The sequence below is a fragment of the Tupaia chinensis genome, unplaced genomic scaffold (assembly GCF_000334495.1).
Source record: "Tupaia chinensis unplaced genomic scaffold, TupChi_1.0 Scaffold000482_1, whole genome shotgun sequence".
In the NCBI taxonomy this organism is placed as follows: Eukaryota; Metazoa; Chordata; class Mammalia; order Scandentia; family Tupaiidae; genus Tupaia; species Tupaia belangeri.
The window spans coordinates 8,587-23,476 of NW_006159994.1; the positions used below are offsets into that span (position 1 = coordinate 8,587).

General features: G+C 40.6%; 2 protein-coding genes across 2 annotated transcripts; one reads left to right on the forward strand and one right to left on the reverse strand.

The window, feature by feature from the left end:
- The first annotated feature begins 5,827 nt into the window (after positions 1-5,827).
- On the forward strand, positions 5,828-6,799 carry LOC102474134 (olfactory receptor 7D4). The gene has a single exon (XM_006156160.1). It carries the CDS (start codon positions 5,828-5,830, stop codon positions 6,797-6,799), a length of 972 nt encoding a protein of 323 aa, XP_006156222.1.
- A 5,646-nt stretch (positions 6,800-12,445) lies between these two features.
- LOC102501441 (olfactory receptor 7D4) lies at positions 12,446-13,384 on the reverse strand. The gene has a single exon (XM_006156140.1). The coding sequence runs from the start codon at positions 13,382-13,384 to the stop codon at positions 12,446-12,448; it is 939 nt and encodes a 312-aa protein (XP_006156202.1).
- Positions 13,385-14,890: the final 1,506 nt, after the last annotated feature.

Consider the following 14,890-nt stretch of genomic DNA (forward strand, 5'->3'; position numbering starts at 1 on the left):
CTATTAAACCAACTTCCCATTGCTAGAGGAGGTATTGCTTGTTCATGATGTGTGTGTGTGTGTTTTGAGAGGTTTTTGCTATAGGGTGTGTGCACTCACCAGAAAGACAGAGAGACAGAAAGTGAGATATCACTCCCCGGGGGGATGGCCACACCACAATCCCTTCTCCTCCATTCTCCTCTCGGGATCTTGGGCACGTACATACACACACCCGGCATGACTTTAAGCCGCTGGGTCTAGCACTCGAACCACAGTCAACTACATGGGAGTCCAGCCACATAGCCATTATACCAACTGCTGGTCCTGATGATGTAGTTTTTAAACAGAATTATTTTATTTAACTTTATTTAATTTAACCAGAGAGGAACAGAGTGAGAGTGAGAAAGAGAGGGAGGGAGAGGGAAAGTGATAAAGCAAGCTGCCAGGTCTGGGACTCGAACCACAGTCAGTCATGCATATAGTCAGTGCATCTTAAGCACTATGCCACCTGCTGGCTACTCTTGTGACTATTAAATCAAGCCAAAGAGTTCCTCCTTGGAGGAAAGGAATCCATCTCACCCTACCACGGCTTATGTCAACACGCAATTAGCTGAACATTTTCCATCTTGTCTAAAAACTTTCCGTCTTGCTATTTTCTTTGTACCCTAAGGGAGCTGAATTGTTTGGAGAACAGAAACACAATAGAATGATATATTTAATGAGAAGCCCTGGGAATTCAACTCTTCAGACTCTGGAAACTTTAGGCATGCCCCTGTTATTATTTGTAAGTCTCTGATCCCAACCTGTATGAAAACCCAGTTGGGCCTCTCAGAGATGAACCATGGAGAAGAGAAGGCGTCAGTGATCTCCTTCAGAGACAGTCAGTGAGTATTGGAACAAGAAGGAACAGAGAAGAGAATGTGGGTTCCGGGCTTTAGTTTCAGAGTAGCGATTTTGAGACAGTCCCATGTTTATTTGCCTAGGAAGGTGATGTCTCTGTACTTTGAAAGTACTTTAGTTTTCACCGAGATCCTCTGACTCCCTTCTCTCACCATTTGGAACCTAGAGCCTCCCTCCAATAAGGGTTATTTTTCAGAAGACTCTCCAACTCGTCTTCACTCTTCCCTATCAGTTGGAGGCTCCTGTTAGAATTCCTGCATCCGTACGTTGCTCGACTAGCTACTCAATGAAAATCCATTATGCACACTGTATTTTCGATTTTGTTCCTACTATGAGGAGCTTTTTTCTAGGATATTCCCAAACTCTTTTTGGTCACAGGTTTGACTCACTGGTAGCTGGTATTCAAATTCTCTTGCATTGTTGCTGTTATTCTGTTGCATCCACGATATCATCTGCAATTGATGTAATTATTTCTGCTATTTCTTTTTGGCTTATTACTAACCTCTTTAAGTGCTCAGAAGAATGATGGAAGATGAAGTAGGTTGGCTTGGCGTATTTATGAATTTAACACACATTTTAGTATTTTCTATTTTTGGATTTATTAACGTTTCATTTTATAATCCACCTTATTATAACTGAGAGAAAGTTTTAGTGTTTTAATGTAGCATAGCCTTTTGGCTTTTATTTTAAAAGGTTTTTGTCATAGGATGTGTGTGAAAGAGACAGGAAAAGTGGGAAAGTGAGAAATACCACGTCTACCAGGGAATGGCCACACCACAACCCCTTGTCCTCCATTCTCCTCCTGGCGTTTTGGGTATGCATGCACATGCACTTGGTAGGGTTTTCAAGCAGCCAGGTTCAGGACTTGAACTGTAGTCAGCCATGTGGGAATCCAACACCTTAACCACTATGCTACCTACTGACCCAGTTTTAAACAACAGTTTTTTTTATGGTTAAGAAATTGTCCTTGGCTTCCTCATTTACCAAGAGGCTTGCCCTGGCTGCTAAGCACTGTAACGGCTGTTAAATTTTCTCAGATGCATGCATCCTATTCTGTTTATGTTATTGATGTCTCTTTATTGTTTTTTTTTTTTTTTCCTGATAGAATGTTCTAAAATATACTTACTATTAAACCAGCTTCCTCTTCCTAGAGGAGGTATTGCTTGCTCATGATGTATTTTTAAAAAGAATGATTTGATTTAACTTTATTTAATTTGACCAGAGAGGGACAGAGTGAGAGTAAGAGAGAAGTAGTGGAAAAGTGATAAAGCAACCTGCCAGGTCCAGAACTTGAACCACATCGACCATGTTGGAGTCCAGCGCCCTTAATCACCATGCTATCTGCTGGCCCTGTTCATGATCTTTATGATTATTTTTAAAGAGAATTCTTTCTTTTTTTTTTTCAGTCTGTTATATTCAATCACAGTATATCTTTACAACATTAAAAAATGAATTTTCCCAACGTGAATACCTTGTATGTTAGTCTAGTCAAAGAAATGACCATTGTCATCAACAGATAATTTTCGATTTTTTTTCTGTTAAATGTTTTGCCTTTGTTTTTTCTTTGATTCCCTCCCTCCCCTACCCCCATTTCCCACTCTTCTGCTGCCTGCCCTTGGTAGCCACAGTTGCTCTCCATGCTTTTATGCCTTCAAGTATTTTTAACATTTTTTTCTTTATTTAAGAACAAATTAACACCAGTTTAATGTATTTTAGATATATAAAGTGGGGACATACAATGCTTCTTTCATGGTCTGACTTGCTTCGCTTAGCATTAAATCCTCCATATTCATCCACTTTCTATCAAACGCCAGGGTCTCATTTCTTTTTATGGCTGAGTAGTATTCCATAGAGTATATGTGTTACACTTTTCCAATCCATTCATCTGTGCTTGGACATTTGGGTTGATTTCATGTCTTAACAATTGTGAATAATGCTGCTATAAACATGGATGTACAAGTGTTTTTCTGACTGAGTGTACTCCTATCCTTTGGGTAGATATTCCCCAATAAAATAGATAGATAAAAATGCATTTTAATTATTTTATTATTCAATTTTGTATTTATTTTTCAGGTATGCAATAAGCTTGATTTCTTTCATGTGTTAGTTTATCCATTTGATCTCCATCTTGACTCTACATCCAACATTTGCATTTGTTCATAATTGCATTTGTTCATAATTGCATTGCCTATAATTACACAGGCACCATGTAAGTCCCTGGAAAAACAAAGGTTGTGCCAACCTCAGACCCCTCCCCCACAAAAAAATCCCATTACTAATGTAAGAGGGATGTTACAGAATAGCACAGGATGCTCTGCTTCACACACTCTGTCACTCCTGACCTCTACTCTCTGCCTTCTCTTGCACTGGCCGCTCAAGTCCCCTCCATAACCAAGCTCACTGACCCCAGACCAATCTTACATTTTGTTTCCTTAGCCTGGAAGGTTTATTCTTTCCTTATGAACAACGATTAATAATGATTAGTCCTTTTTTCCCTGATGGAGAATGATTCATCTATCCTTTCTCAGATCAAATGCTCCTGTTTCAGAAAAAAAAACCTCTCTGAGTCACCTTCCCATACTAAATTAATAGCCAGTGATTTTTTTTCTCTTTACAACCATCTGTAGATATTAATAATTTTGACTTTTCTTCTTTCATGGAGAGTGTTAATATGTAGTTTCTTAAACAAATCTTAATTTTTTTTTTAGAGAGAGAGTATTTTACTATAGGGCATGTGTGCTCACTGGACAGACAGAGACAGAGAGACAGAAAGTGAGAAATCACCCTCTGGGGGAATGGCCACACCATAATCCCTTCTCCTCCAGTCTCTTCTTGGGATTTTGGGCATGCATGCACAAGTGCCTGGTGTGAATTTTAAGCCACCAGCTGTGGGATTCTAACTGGAGTAGAGTACCTGGGAGTTCAGTCATGGAACCATTATACCATCTGCTGGTTCCCAAATCTTAAATTAAGAAAAAAAATTCTATGATGATTTTACTATTAAAAGCTTTTATTTATTTATTTATTTATTTAATTTTATTTTTTTCTGTAGGGTGCATTCTCTTTCCAGAGAGAAAGAGAGAGAGAGAAGGTGAGAAAGCACCTCCAGGGAGATAGCCATGCTGCAGTCTCTTCTCTTCCATTCTCCTGTAGGGATTTTGGACATGCAGGTACAGACGCCTGGCATGTTTCTCAGAACTGCCAGTTAAGCCACACAACTGGCCATGTGGGATCCTGCCACCTTAACCACAATGATATTGGCGGTCTGAAAAACTTTGACTATTTCAGATCAAATCCATCAATCATATTTTTTGACAATTAAGTCTGCTGATTTTGAAATACTATAACCCCACGCGAGAGCACGTGCACACTAGCACACATACGTATACATACCCTGTCTATTTGACGTTAATGTGTATTTTTGTTTCCTTCTCCTTTCTGTTTAGTTAATGTGCTTTTTACTTTCCCTGGAAGAACTCATCTGATGGGCATCCTCTGGAGGAAGGATCCAGAAGGATCTTCGTTAATTAGAAGTGCTGCATGGCTGTCCAAAGAGGTAACAGACCTGTTGAATTTATGATGATTGAGGTTTTCCCTAGTGAAGAGGGATATTGAGGGACTTATAGGACCCCCCACATGGCTGATCGTGGCTTGAGTCCCAGACCTGACAGCTTGCTTTTTCACTCTCACTCCCCTCTTTTTTTTGGCTTAAAAAAAAAAGTAAAAAGAACAAACTTAAAGAAAAATATAGCTAAATGTTTACCCACATCTCCATTGGGAGGTGAACTTACAGACAACTGAATCTCAACAAAAACTTGTCAACTTTCAAAAAAAAAAAGTAAAGAAAAAAAGAGAGAGATTGATAAATGATAGCCATCCAAGACAGATTTATCATGATGTTAACAATGGGAGCTCTCATTTATCAAATTCACTATGTGTCATTGGTACCACCCAAGAATAATTACATGCATTCTCTAATCTAATTCCCTCTCCAACCTTGCCTCCTCTCCAAAGGTTTTTGCCGTAGAACATGTGTACTTGCGTGCGTGTGAGAGAGAGAAAGAGAGAGAGAAAGTGAAAAATCACCTCCCAGGGGGATGGCCATGTTGCAATTCCTTCTCTTTCATTCTCCTACTGGGCTAAAACTGTGGTCAGCCACGTGGGAGTCCAGCTTCATAATAATTATGACGTCTGCTGGTCCCTCAATTTTGAACTTTTTGATGTAGAAAGTAGACATAAAAAAACACTTGAAATGTCTTCAATTATCCTGGAAGGGTCATATAAAAGAGGAAATTGGTTAGTATCCATAAATTCAAATAAGAGAATTAGGTTCAGTGAATAGAAAGTAAATACATAGACATTTGTGCCTAGTCAAAAAAAATCAGAATAATTATACACATTTAAAAATTGATAAGACATGGAACCAACCCAAATGTCCACAAACAGATGAATGGATTGGAAAAGTCTGGCACATATACTCTACGGAATACCACTCAGCAATAAAAAAAAAAAAAAAAAAACCCCTGGCGTTTGATAGAAAGGTCTGGAGACAATATAAGAGGAGGGTGGGAGAAGGGGGAGAGTGTAAGGAAGGAAATTACAGAGGAAAATAGAGAGGCAGGACATTTATGGGGCACAGAAGTGGGTTATTACCTGTTGATGATAATGTGTTTAGTATCCTCAATTGGGCTGACGTGAAGTGTATTCCTGTTGGGTAAATTCAACTTACCAGCAAAGTGATTTATAGTGATTAAATGCATAAAATAAAAAATATAATAATAATATAGAATGAGCTACCACACAGCTGAACAAATCACTGTTTGAAGGACTCAAATAGCGGGTGAAAGACGTCCACCTGAGGGGGATCTTACAAAGTAAGAACTAGCTGAGATGCAGTTGGCTGTCACTGGGTGTTGCTTTTGTCTCCTTCTTCAGCAGACACATCTACATGGAAGTAGAAAACCACACAGAACATTCAGGATTTCTCCTTTTGGGCCTCTCAGGGGATCTCAAGCTGCAGCCCCTTCTCTTTGGGCTGTTCCTGTCCATGTACCTGGTCACCATGTTGGGAAACCTGCTCATCATTCTGGTCATCACCTCTGACTCCCACCTGCACACCCCCATGTACTTCTTCCTCTCCATCCTGTCCTTTGTAGACATCTGTTTTGTCTCCACCACCATCCCGAAGATGCTGGTGAACATCCACACACACAGCAGAGACATCTCCTATAGAGGGTGCCTCACTCAGGTGTATTTTTTTATGATCTTTGCTGGTATGGACAATTTCCTACTGACAGCAATGGCCTATGACCACTTTGTGGCCATCTGTCACCCCCTGCACTACATGGTCATCATGAACCCCCGCCTCTGTATCCTCTTGGTCCTGATATCCTGGTTCATTATATTTTGGGTGGCTTCAATTCACATTCTACTGATAATGAGGCTGACTTTCTCTATAGTCACTGAAATCCCCCACTTCTGTGAAGTGACTCAGATTTTCAAAGTGGCTTGTTCTGATACCCTTATCAATAACATCTACTTGTATGTGACAACTGCCCTGGTGGGTGTCGCTCCTGTTGCCGGGATCCTCTACTCTTATTCTCAGATCGTCTTTAGTTTAATGAAGATGTCCTCCACTGCAAACAAGCTTAAGGCATTTTCTACCTGTGGTTCTCACCTGTGTGTGGTCTTTTTTTTCTATGGGACAGCATTTGGGGTCTACCTCAGTTCTGCCGTAACCCACTCTTCCCAGAGCAGCTCCATTGCCTCAGTGATGTACACTGTGGTCACCCCCATGCTGAACCCCTTCATCTACACCCTGAGGAACAAGGACGTGAAGGGGGCCCTGGAGAGACTCCTCAGCAGGGCAGCCTCCAGTCTATGCTGGATCGTCGATCTCAGAACGAAGTGGACATTGTGAGCTCCTGTGGCAATTGATGTGAATTTATGTATCTCAATCTCTTTTTTCTTTTCTCTCCTAAAATAAACACAGGCCATTTTTCTATTCTTAAAGTGTATATACCTCCTTGTGACAACTCCCTCGATAATTTTTTCTTTCTTTTTTTTAAAATTTTTAAATCGATTGATAACATTGTATGTTACTTATTTATCTTACCAAGTGCAAATGACGTTTTAAAGTATCTATGCATTATGGGATGGTTAAACCTAGCAAATTAACAAATGGTGGGACCAGCAGTTAGCGTAATGGCTATGTCGCTGGACTCCCACGTAGTCGACCGTGGTTCCAGTCCCGGACCCGGTGGCTTAAACTCACGCCGGGCGCGTGTGCGTGCATGCCCAAGATCCCCAGAGGAGAGTGGAGGAGAAGGGATTGCAGCGTGGCCATCCCCCCTGGGGGGTGATTTCCTGCTTTCTGTCTCTCTGTCTCTCTCTGTCTGTCTGGCGAGTGCACACGCCCTATAGCAAAAATCTCTCAAAAAACAAACAAACAAACAAACAAAAAACAAAAACAAATGGGTTCCCTCACCTAGTAATCCTATTTATGGTGAGAACACTTAACTCCTTTTTTTGTTTGTTTTTAGAGGGCATTTTTTTTTGTTTGTTTGTTATAGGGTGTGTGCACTCATCAAAGAGACAGAGAGGGACAGAAAGCAAGAAATCACCCACCAGGAGGTATAGCCACGCTGCAGTCCCTTCTCCTCCATTCTCCTCTTGGGATTTTGGGCACAAACACACACACACACATATGCCCTGAGTGAGTTTCAAGCCATTGAGTCTGGGATTTGCACTGTGGTTGGCCACATGGGAGTCCAGTGATGTAACCATTATGTCATCTGCTGGTCCTGAGAACATGTAACTCTTTACATTTGTTAAGACTATGAGATGTATTCATGAACTGTGGGATACATCACCCATATGTATTTTTTCATGGTCCTTCACCAGTTTGTGGCCTTCTGTCACCCTCTGCACTAACCAGTCATCATGACGTGTTGCTTCTGCAATATGGAGTTCTCGTGTTCTGGTTCTTGAGTTCATCATGGTTCCTGACCCAGAGTCTGTGGATGCTGTAACTATCCTTCTCCACTGATTGGGTAGTTTAGCTCAGGGCTTAACCCTGGCCAGCCTGAACACACATGTCAATCGCATACTCCTGTACCTGGTGAGCAACTTTTTTGACATTGTTTTCTTCTCAAGAATTCCTTTCTCCTATACTATACCAAGTGGTCTCCTCTATTCTTAGAACCTCAGTGACTGATGGACAATATAAAGCTTTTTCTACTGTGGTCTCATGTCTGTGGTGTCTTTATTCTGTGGCATGGGCTTTGGTGTGTACCTCCATTCACATGCATCCTCCTTTCCCTGCAAGGGCATGGTTACCTCAGTGTTTTACCCATGCTGAAACCCTTCATCTATAGAGTTGATGGAAATAACTACATTCTGTAAACATATTCTTGGTTGTATTTCTTTATTTATTTCTATAGGACATCTTTGCTTTGCAGAGAGAGATAGAGACAATAGTAGGGAAAAGATAGAGAGACAGAAAGCAGGTAATCACCCCCCCCCGGGGGGGGGGAATGGCCACATTGCAATCCCTTCTCTTCTATCCTTCTCTCGGGACTTTGGGGACACAAGCATCCATATGTGCTTGGCATGAGTTTCAAGCTGCCAGCTCTGGGACTCAAACCATAGTCAACCACGTGGAGTCCAGAACCTTAACCACCCTGCCACCTGCTGGCTCAATATAAAAATATTCTTTAAAGGTTTATTCATAGCAAAAGTAAGAGTGACCGTGTACCCTAATACAATCTCTGGTTGTCCTGAGAAAGTATTCTCGGGGATTAGATACTGCAGTGTCTTTCTTTAGTTCTGAGAGCAGGAAGTATGAGCAAAACTGAAAATCAACACACATGGAGTTTTCATCCTGGTCTGGCCCCCAAATGTGGAACATCTAGAAGCAGGGGCTTACAGGTTATAGATGGGTTCAGAAATTCTTAGGTTAGGGCTGGCAGGTGGCATGATGGCTAGGGTGCTAGACTCCCACATGGCTGACCGCAGTTCGAGTCCTGTACCTGGTGACTTTCTTTCTTTCTCTCTCTGGTCAAATTGAATAATAATGATAGTAATACATAAAATTAAATGAATAATTCTCAAAAGAAAAAAAATTCTTATGTTAGTAAATGGTTAAAAAGCACAAGTCTTGGACCAGCAGATAGAAGCTATTGATTTTTTTTTTTTTTGAGAGTTTTTGGTATAGGGTGTGTGTGCTTGCCAGAGAGACAGAGAGAGACAGAGAGACAGAAGTTGATAAATCACCCTCCGGGGGGATGGTCATGCTGCAATCCCTTCTTCTCCATGTTTCTCTCAGGATTTTGGGCACGCACCCACATGTGCCTGGCATGAGTTTTAAGCCACTAGGTCCGGGACTGTAACTGCGGTTGACTACATGAGAGTTCAGTGATGTAACCATTATGCCATCTGCTGGTCCCACTATTGCTATCTTTACAAAGGTTTTTTGTTATAGGGCACTTGCGCTCACCGGAAAGAGACAGAGTGACAAAGGGAGAGGGAAAGTGAGATCGAAAGTGAGAAGTAACTCCCCAGGGAGGATGGTCATGCCACAAACCCTTCTCCTCATTCTCCTCTCAGGATTTTGGGTGTGCACACATACGCCATCTGCTGGCCCCAAGTGTACAAAAATTTATTTAGACATAATGAATAAAGATGTTGAAGACATCTATTGTCCATCATGATCAGTGTAGTTAATAATAATAAATTATATTTTTGACCAAAATAGAACACATGTGTCTGATAAAGGTCAATGATCTAGAATATTAAAAAAAAAGTCTTATGGGGCCAGCAGGTGGCATGGTGGTTAAGGGTGCTGAACTCCCACATGGCTGGTTAAGGGCAATGGACTCCCACAAGCCTGACTGTGGTTCGAGTCCCAGACCTGGCATCTTGCTTTCTTACTTTCCCCCCCTCTCTCTTTCTCACACACACATACACTCTATACTTTTCTGGTCAAATTAAAATAAATAAATAAATAAATAAAGTTGAAATAATTCTGTAAAGAAATCTTACAGGTCAGAATAAAAAATACTAACTACACAATTGTGAAATGAGTAGACTTGAGAGGACTTCTGCACAGAAGATATACAAATAGCCAGTAAGTACATGAAGGGAGAGGCAGCACTCACCCTATGGCCAAAAACAAACCAAAATAAAAACCATAAAAAGATACCTAATTAATTATTAGGTAAATACAAATCAAAACCATAATGAGATACCATTTCACACCTACTGTGTGTGTGTGTGTCCACATGAATTTTTTTAAACAGGAAAAGTAGGTACTAAAAGTCTCATACAGGGGCTGACAGGTGGCATAGTGGTTAAAGGCACTGGACTCTCACATGGCTGACCATGGTTTGAGTCCTGGACCTGGTGGCTTGCTTTCGTTCTCTCTCTGGTCAAATTGAAAAAAGATCATAATAAATAAAGTTAACTAAAACAATTCTTTTAAAAAAGGTCTCATACATTTCAGAGAGTAGAAAATGTAGTGCTTGCTATGTAAGACAGTTCTGTGATTTTTTTAGAACGTAAACATACAATGGCCATATGAACCAGTGGTCCCACTACAAGTATATTCCCCAAATAAATGAAAACAGAGAGTCAAGCAAGTAAATGTACATTCATATTCATAGCACATTATTCGCCATAACCAAAGATGGAAATATCTCCAATTTTCATCAATGAACGAATCAATAATCAATTGGGGAATATACATACAGTGTAATATTATTCAGCCATGCAGAGAGATGGGGCAAGTTAATATTAACCAGTAAAATATCTAAAAGAAAGGAAAGATGGAAATAAGAAGGGATGAGGAAAGAAGGAAAAGAAGAAAGGACAAAAAACATGTACCACTGGGACCAGCAGGTGGCGTGGTGGTTAAGGGCACTGGACTCCCACATGGCTGACTATGGTTCAAGTCCTGGACTTGGCAGTTTGCTTTCTCACTCCTCCCTCCCCCTCTCTCATTCTGTACTTCTCTGGTCAAATTAAAATAAATAAGTGAAAGTAAGTAAGTTAAATAAAATAACTCTGTAAAAAACAAACAAACAAACAAACAAACAAGGATCACAAAGAATGAAGCAACATCTCAGAGTTATCCTAGGCAGGATATCTCTATAAAGATTGTGAATGAACCAGCTTTGAAATCTAGATTCCAGATTTCCTTTTGAAAATCACATCTCTGTTTTCATGAAAAGGAGATCAGGAGATTTAAGAGTGCAGAGTACGCATCAGGTTGCAGATTATAATGATTGCAACTCAGTCTCTTCCCTCAAGAGCTGGGTTAAATGAGGGAAAATATCTCAAAGGAATGTTTCCAGAATTAAACAAAGACATACATGGAAAGTAACCAGCACAATTCTGATATGATTATTATATGTTTTTATTCTATTTTTTTCCACAGAAAACAAGGACATAACAAAACTATAGGAAAAATATCAATATCAGAGAGGATAATTTTTGAGGAAACTAGGCCGGCACTTTGATATGATAAGTGCTTTAAATATCAGATTAGAGATCTCAGAAGGACCAGAAGTTGGTGTGGTGGTTGAGAGGCTGGACTCCCACATGGCTGACCATGTTTCGAGGCCCAAACCTGGTGTCTTGCTTTCTCACTTTCCCTCTCTCTGTCTCTCTCTCTAGTAAGTGCATGCACCCTATAGCAGGTTAAAATTAATAAAATAAAATAAAATAATAAAAAATTAAAAAAAAAGAAATCTCAGTAAAAATTTCATGAAAACCTCTAAAAACCTGACTTCCTAGGTTAAAATTAATAAAATAAAATAATAAAAAATTTAAAAAAAAAAAGAAATCTCAGTAAAGATTTCATGAAAACCTCTAAAAACCTGACTTCCTGGAACATGTTTAGATTAAAAAAAAAAGTTAAAAAGAAGTTACCAAGAGACTTACAGATGGTTGTATTGCTGAATTCCCATGTAGTCAACCACAGTTTGAGTCCCGTGCCCGGTGGCTTAAAACTCACGCCAGGTGTGTGTGTGCATTGCATGCCCAAATCCCTAGAGGAGAACAGAGGAGAAGGGATTGTGGTGTGGTCATCCCCCTGGGGCATGATTTCTTGCTTTCTCTCTCTGTCTCTCTAGTGAGTGCATGTGTCCTATAGCAAAAATCTCTATTAAAAAAAAAAAAGAAAAAAATAACCACGGAAGATTTTTAAAAATAATTATTTCATTTTAACTTTATTTATTATTATTTGACAATATGACCAGACACACACACACACACACACACAGACACACAGGCAAAGTGAGAATGGAAGCCACCAGGTCTGAGACTCGAACCATGATTGACTGTGTGGGAATCCAGTGCCTTTAACCTCTACACCACCTGCTGGCCACAGCAAGGAAGTTTTTGAGAAGAAGCAAATACAAAACCTTATAATAGCAAGGTCATAAATGCTTTGAAAATAGAAAATATGAAGCATGCCATTTAGGGGAAAAATAGCCAGGATAATTCACTTCACCACAGTTGTCTTATAAGTCCACTCCCTGCACTTATCTCTGAGGTCAATGATCCATCATAAACAAGAGACTTCTCTGGTAAGGAGCCTTCCCAGGGCCCCCTTCACATCCTTGTTCCTCAGGGTGTAGATGAAGGGGTTCAGCATGGGCGTGACCACGGTGTACATCACTGAGGCGATCGAGCTTCCCCGGGAAGAGTGGGTCATGGCAGAACTGAGGTAGACCCCCATTGCTGTCCCATAGAACAAGGAGACCACGCAGAGGTGAGACCCACAGGTGGAGAAAGCTTTATACTTGCTGGCGGTGGAGGACATCTTCATTAAAGAGGAGACAATCTTAGAGTAAGAGTAGAGGATCCCGGTGACAGGAAACATACACACCAGTGCCGTTGTTACATATAAGTAGATATTATTGATGAGAATATCAGAACAGGCCAGTTTGAGAATCTGAGCCAGCTCACAGAAGAAATGTGGAATTTTGGTGCCTCTAGAGAAGGTTAGATGTGTTATCAGCAAAATGTGAACCAGGGAGATACAGGAAATAATAAACCAAGACATTAGAACCAGGAGAACACAGAGGCGGGGGTTCATGATGACCGTGTAGTGCAGGGGGTGACAGATGGCCACAAACCGGTCATAAGCCATCACGGTCAGTAGGAAATTATCCAGTCCACCTAATATCATGAAAAAATACATCTGAGTGAGGCACCCTTTATAGGAAATGTCTCTGCTGTGTGTCTGGATGTTCACCAGCATCTTCGGGACCGTGGTGGAGGTGAAACAGATGTCCACAAAGGACAGGTTGGAGAGGAAGAAGTACATGGGGGTGTGCAGGTGGGAGTCAGAAGTGATGGTCAGGATGATGAGCAGGTTCCCAAGCACGGTGACCAGGTACATGGACAGGAACAGCCCAAAGAGAAAGGGCTGAAGTTCTGGATCAGCTGAGAGGCCCAAGAGGAGGAATTCTGAACCCTCTGTGTAGTTTTCTGCTTCCATGTAGCTGGCGTGTCTGTTGGGAAGAAGGTCAAAGCAGTGTTCAATGGACAGTTAGCGGCACCTCAGGTAGCTTTCACTTTATATGATCACCCTTGGAAGGACATCCTTCACTCTTAGAGAGTCCTTCCAATGACTGACATTCACTCAGAGAATCCTTCCAATGATGGACATTCACTCGGTCAAGTGGTTGTCCATTTCCGTTGTAAATATGTAGAGTTATTCAGACTATCTTCATTTTAAAAAGTTTTTAATTTAAAAAATATTTATTTATTTATTTATTATTCTTCCTCAATTTCATGAGAGAGAGAGAAAGTGGCCAGAGTTGAGACTTAAACTACACTTGGCCATGTGGGAGTCCAGCACCTTAACCATCATGCCACCTGCTGGCCCCCCAGACTATCTTTAAAAGAGCAGAAATTGGGACCAGTAGATGGTGTGTAATGGTTATGTCGCTGGATGCCTATGTAGTTGACCGTGGTTTGAATCCCAGACCCAGAGACTTAAAACTCACGTCAGGCGTGTGTGCGTGCATGTCCAAGATCCTGCGAGGAGAATAAAAGAGAAGGAATCGTGGTGTGGCCATCTCCCTGAGCAGTGATTGATCACTTTCTGTTCTCTCTCTGCCATCTAGCAAAAATCCCCACACTCCCCCCCCCCAAAAAAAAAAAAAGAGCAGAACTCTCACTGTTTTTATCTTCTATTCACTTGTTCTAATTCTCCTATTTGAATCTAAGGACAAAAACCAATTTCTTCTGATATAACTTCCAAAATAATTGTAAGTATTTTAAAACCATTTTCTTGACAATCCCCATCTTGCCTTAATTCTGTTAGGTCTATAATAGTGAATAAAACATAGATTTTCAACCCAAATAACCTTTATTCCATGATATGACAGCTCCTAGTGATGTAACAGTTACCCTCAGTGCCTTCCTGATTTCTTTAAAAAAAAAAGTGATTATTATTATTATTATTATTAACTACTTTATGATTATTTAAAATGCCTTGGTGCACAGTAGTATTTCAATTATGATAAGTATTGTCACTATTAAGAGGGAGTCCAGTGACCTTAACCTCTACGTCACCTGCCGGCCCCTCACATACATCTTTACAGTGTACAAAATATATTTTACAGCGTAAATGCAGTGCATATCAATCAAATCAAAGATATTACCATATACATTATCATCAACAGATTGATTTTTCCATCATGTATCTGTTAAAATTTCCCCCCCTGATCCCTTCCTCCCACTTGCTGTTACACACACCCTCTTATGCTGTCTCTGGCATCTTCAGTTGTCCTTCATTTTTCAGTTTCTGCCATAGAGTGCAGATATTAGGTATATATTAAGTGGGGACAAACAATGTCTCTCTTTCATAGTCTGCCTTGCTTTGCTTAGAATGAAACCTTCCATATCCATCCATTTTGAATCAAATGGCTGCAGAACTCCAGCTTGTTGGATCTTGGGGCACTTGTGTGTGTGCCTGGCATGTTTCACATTGACTGGG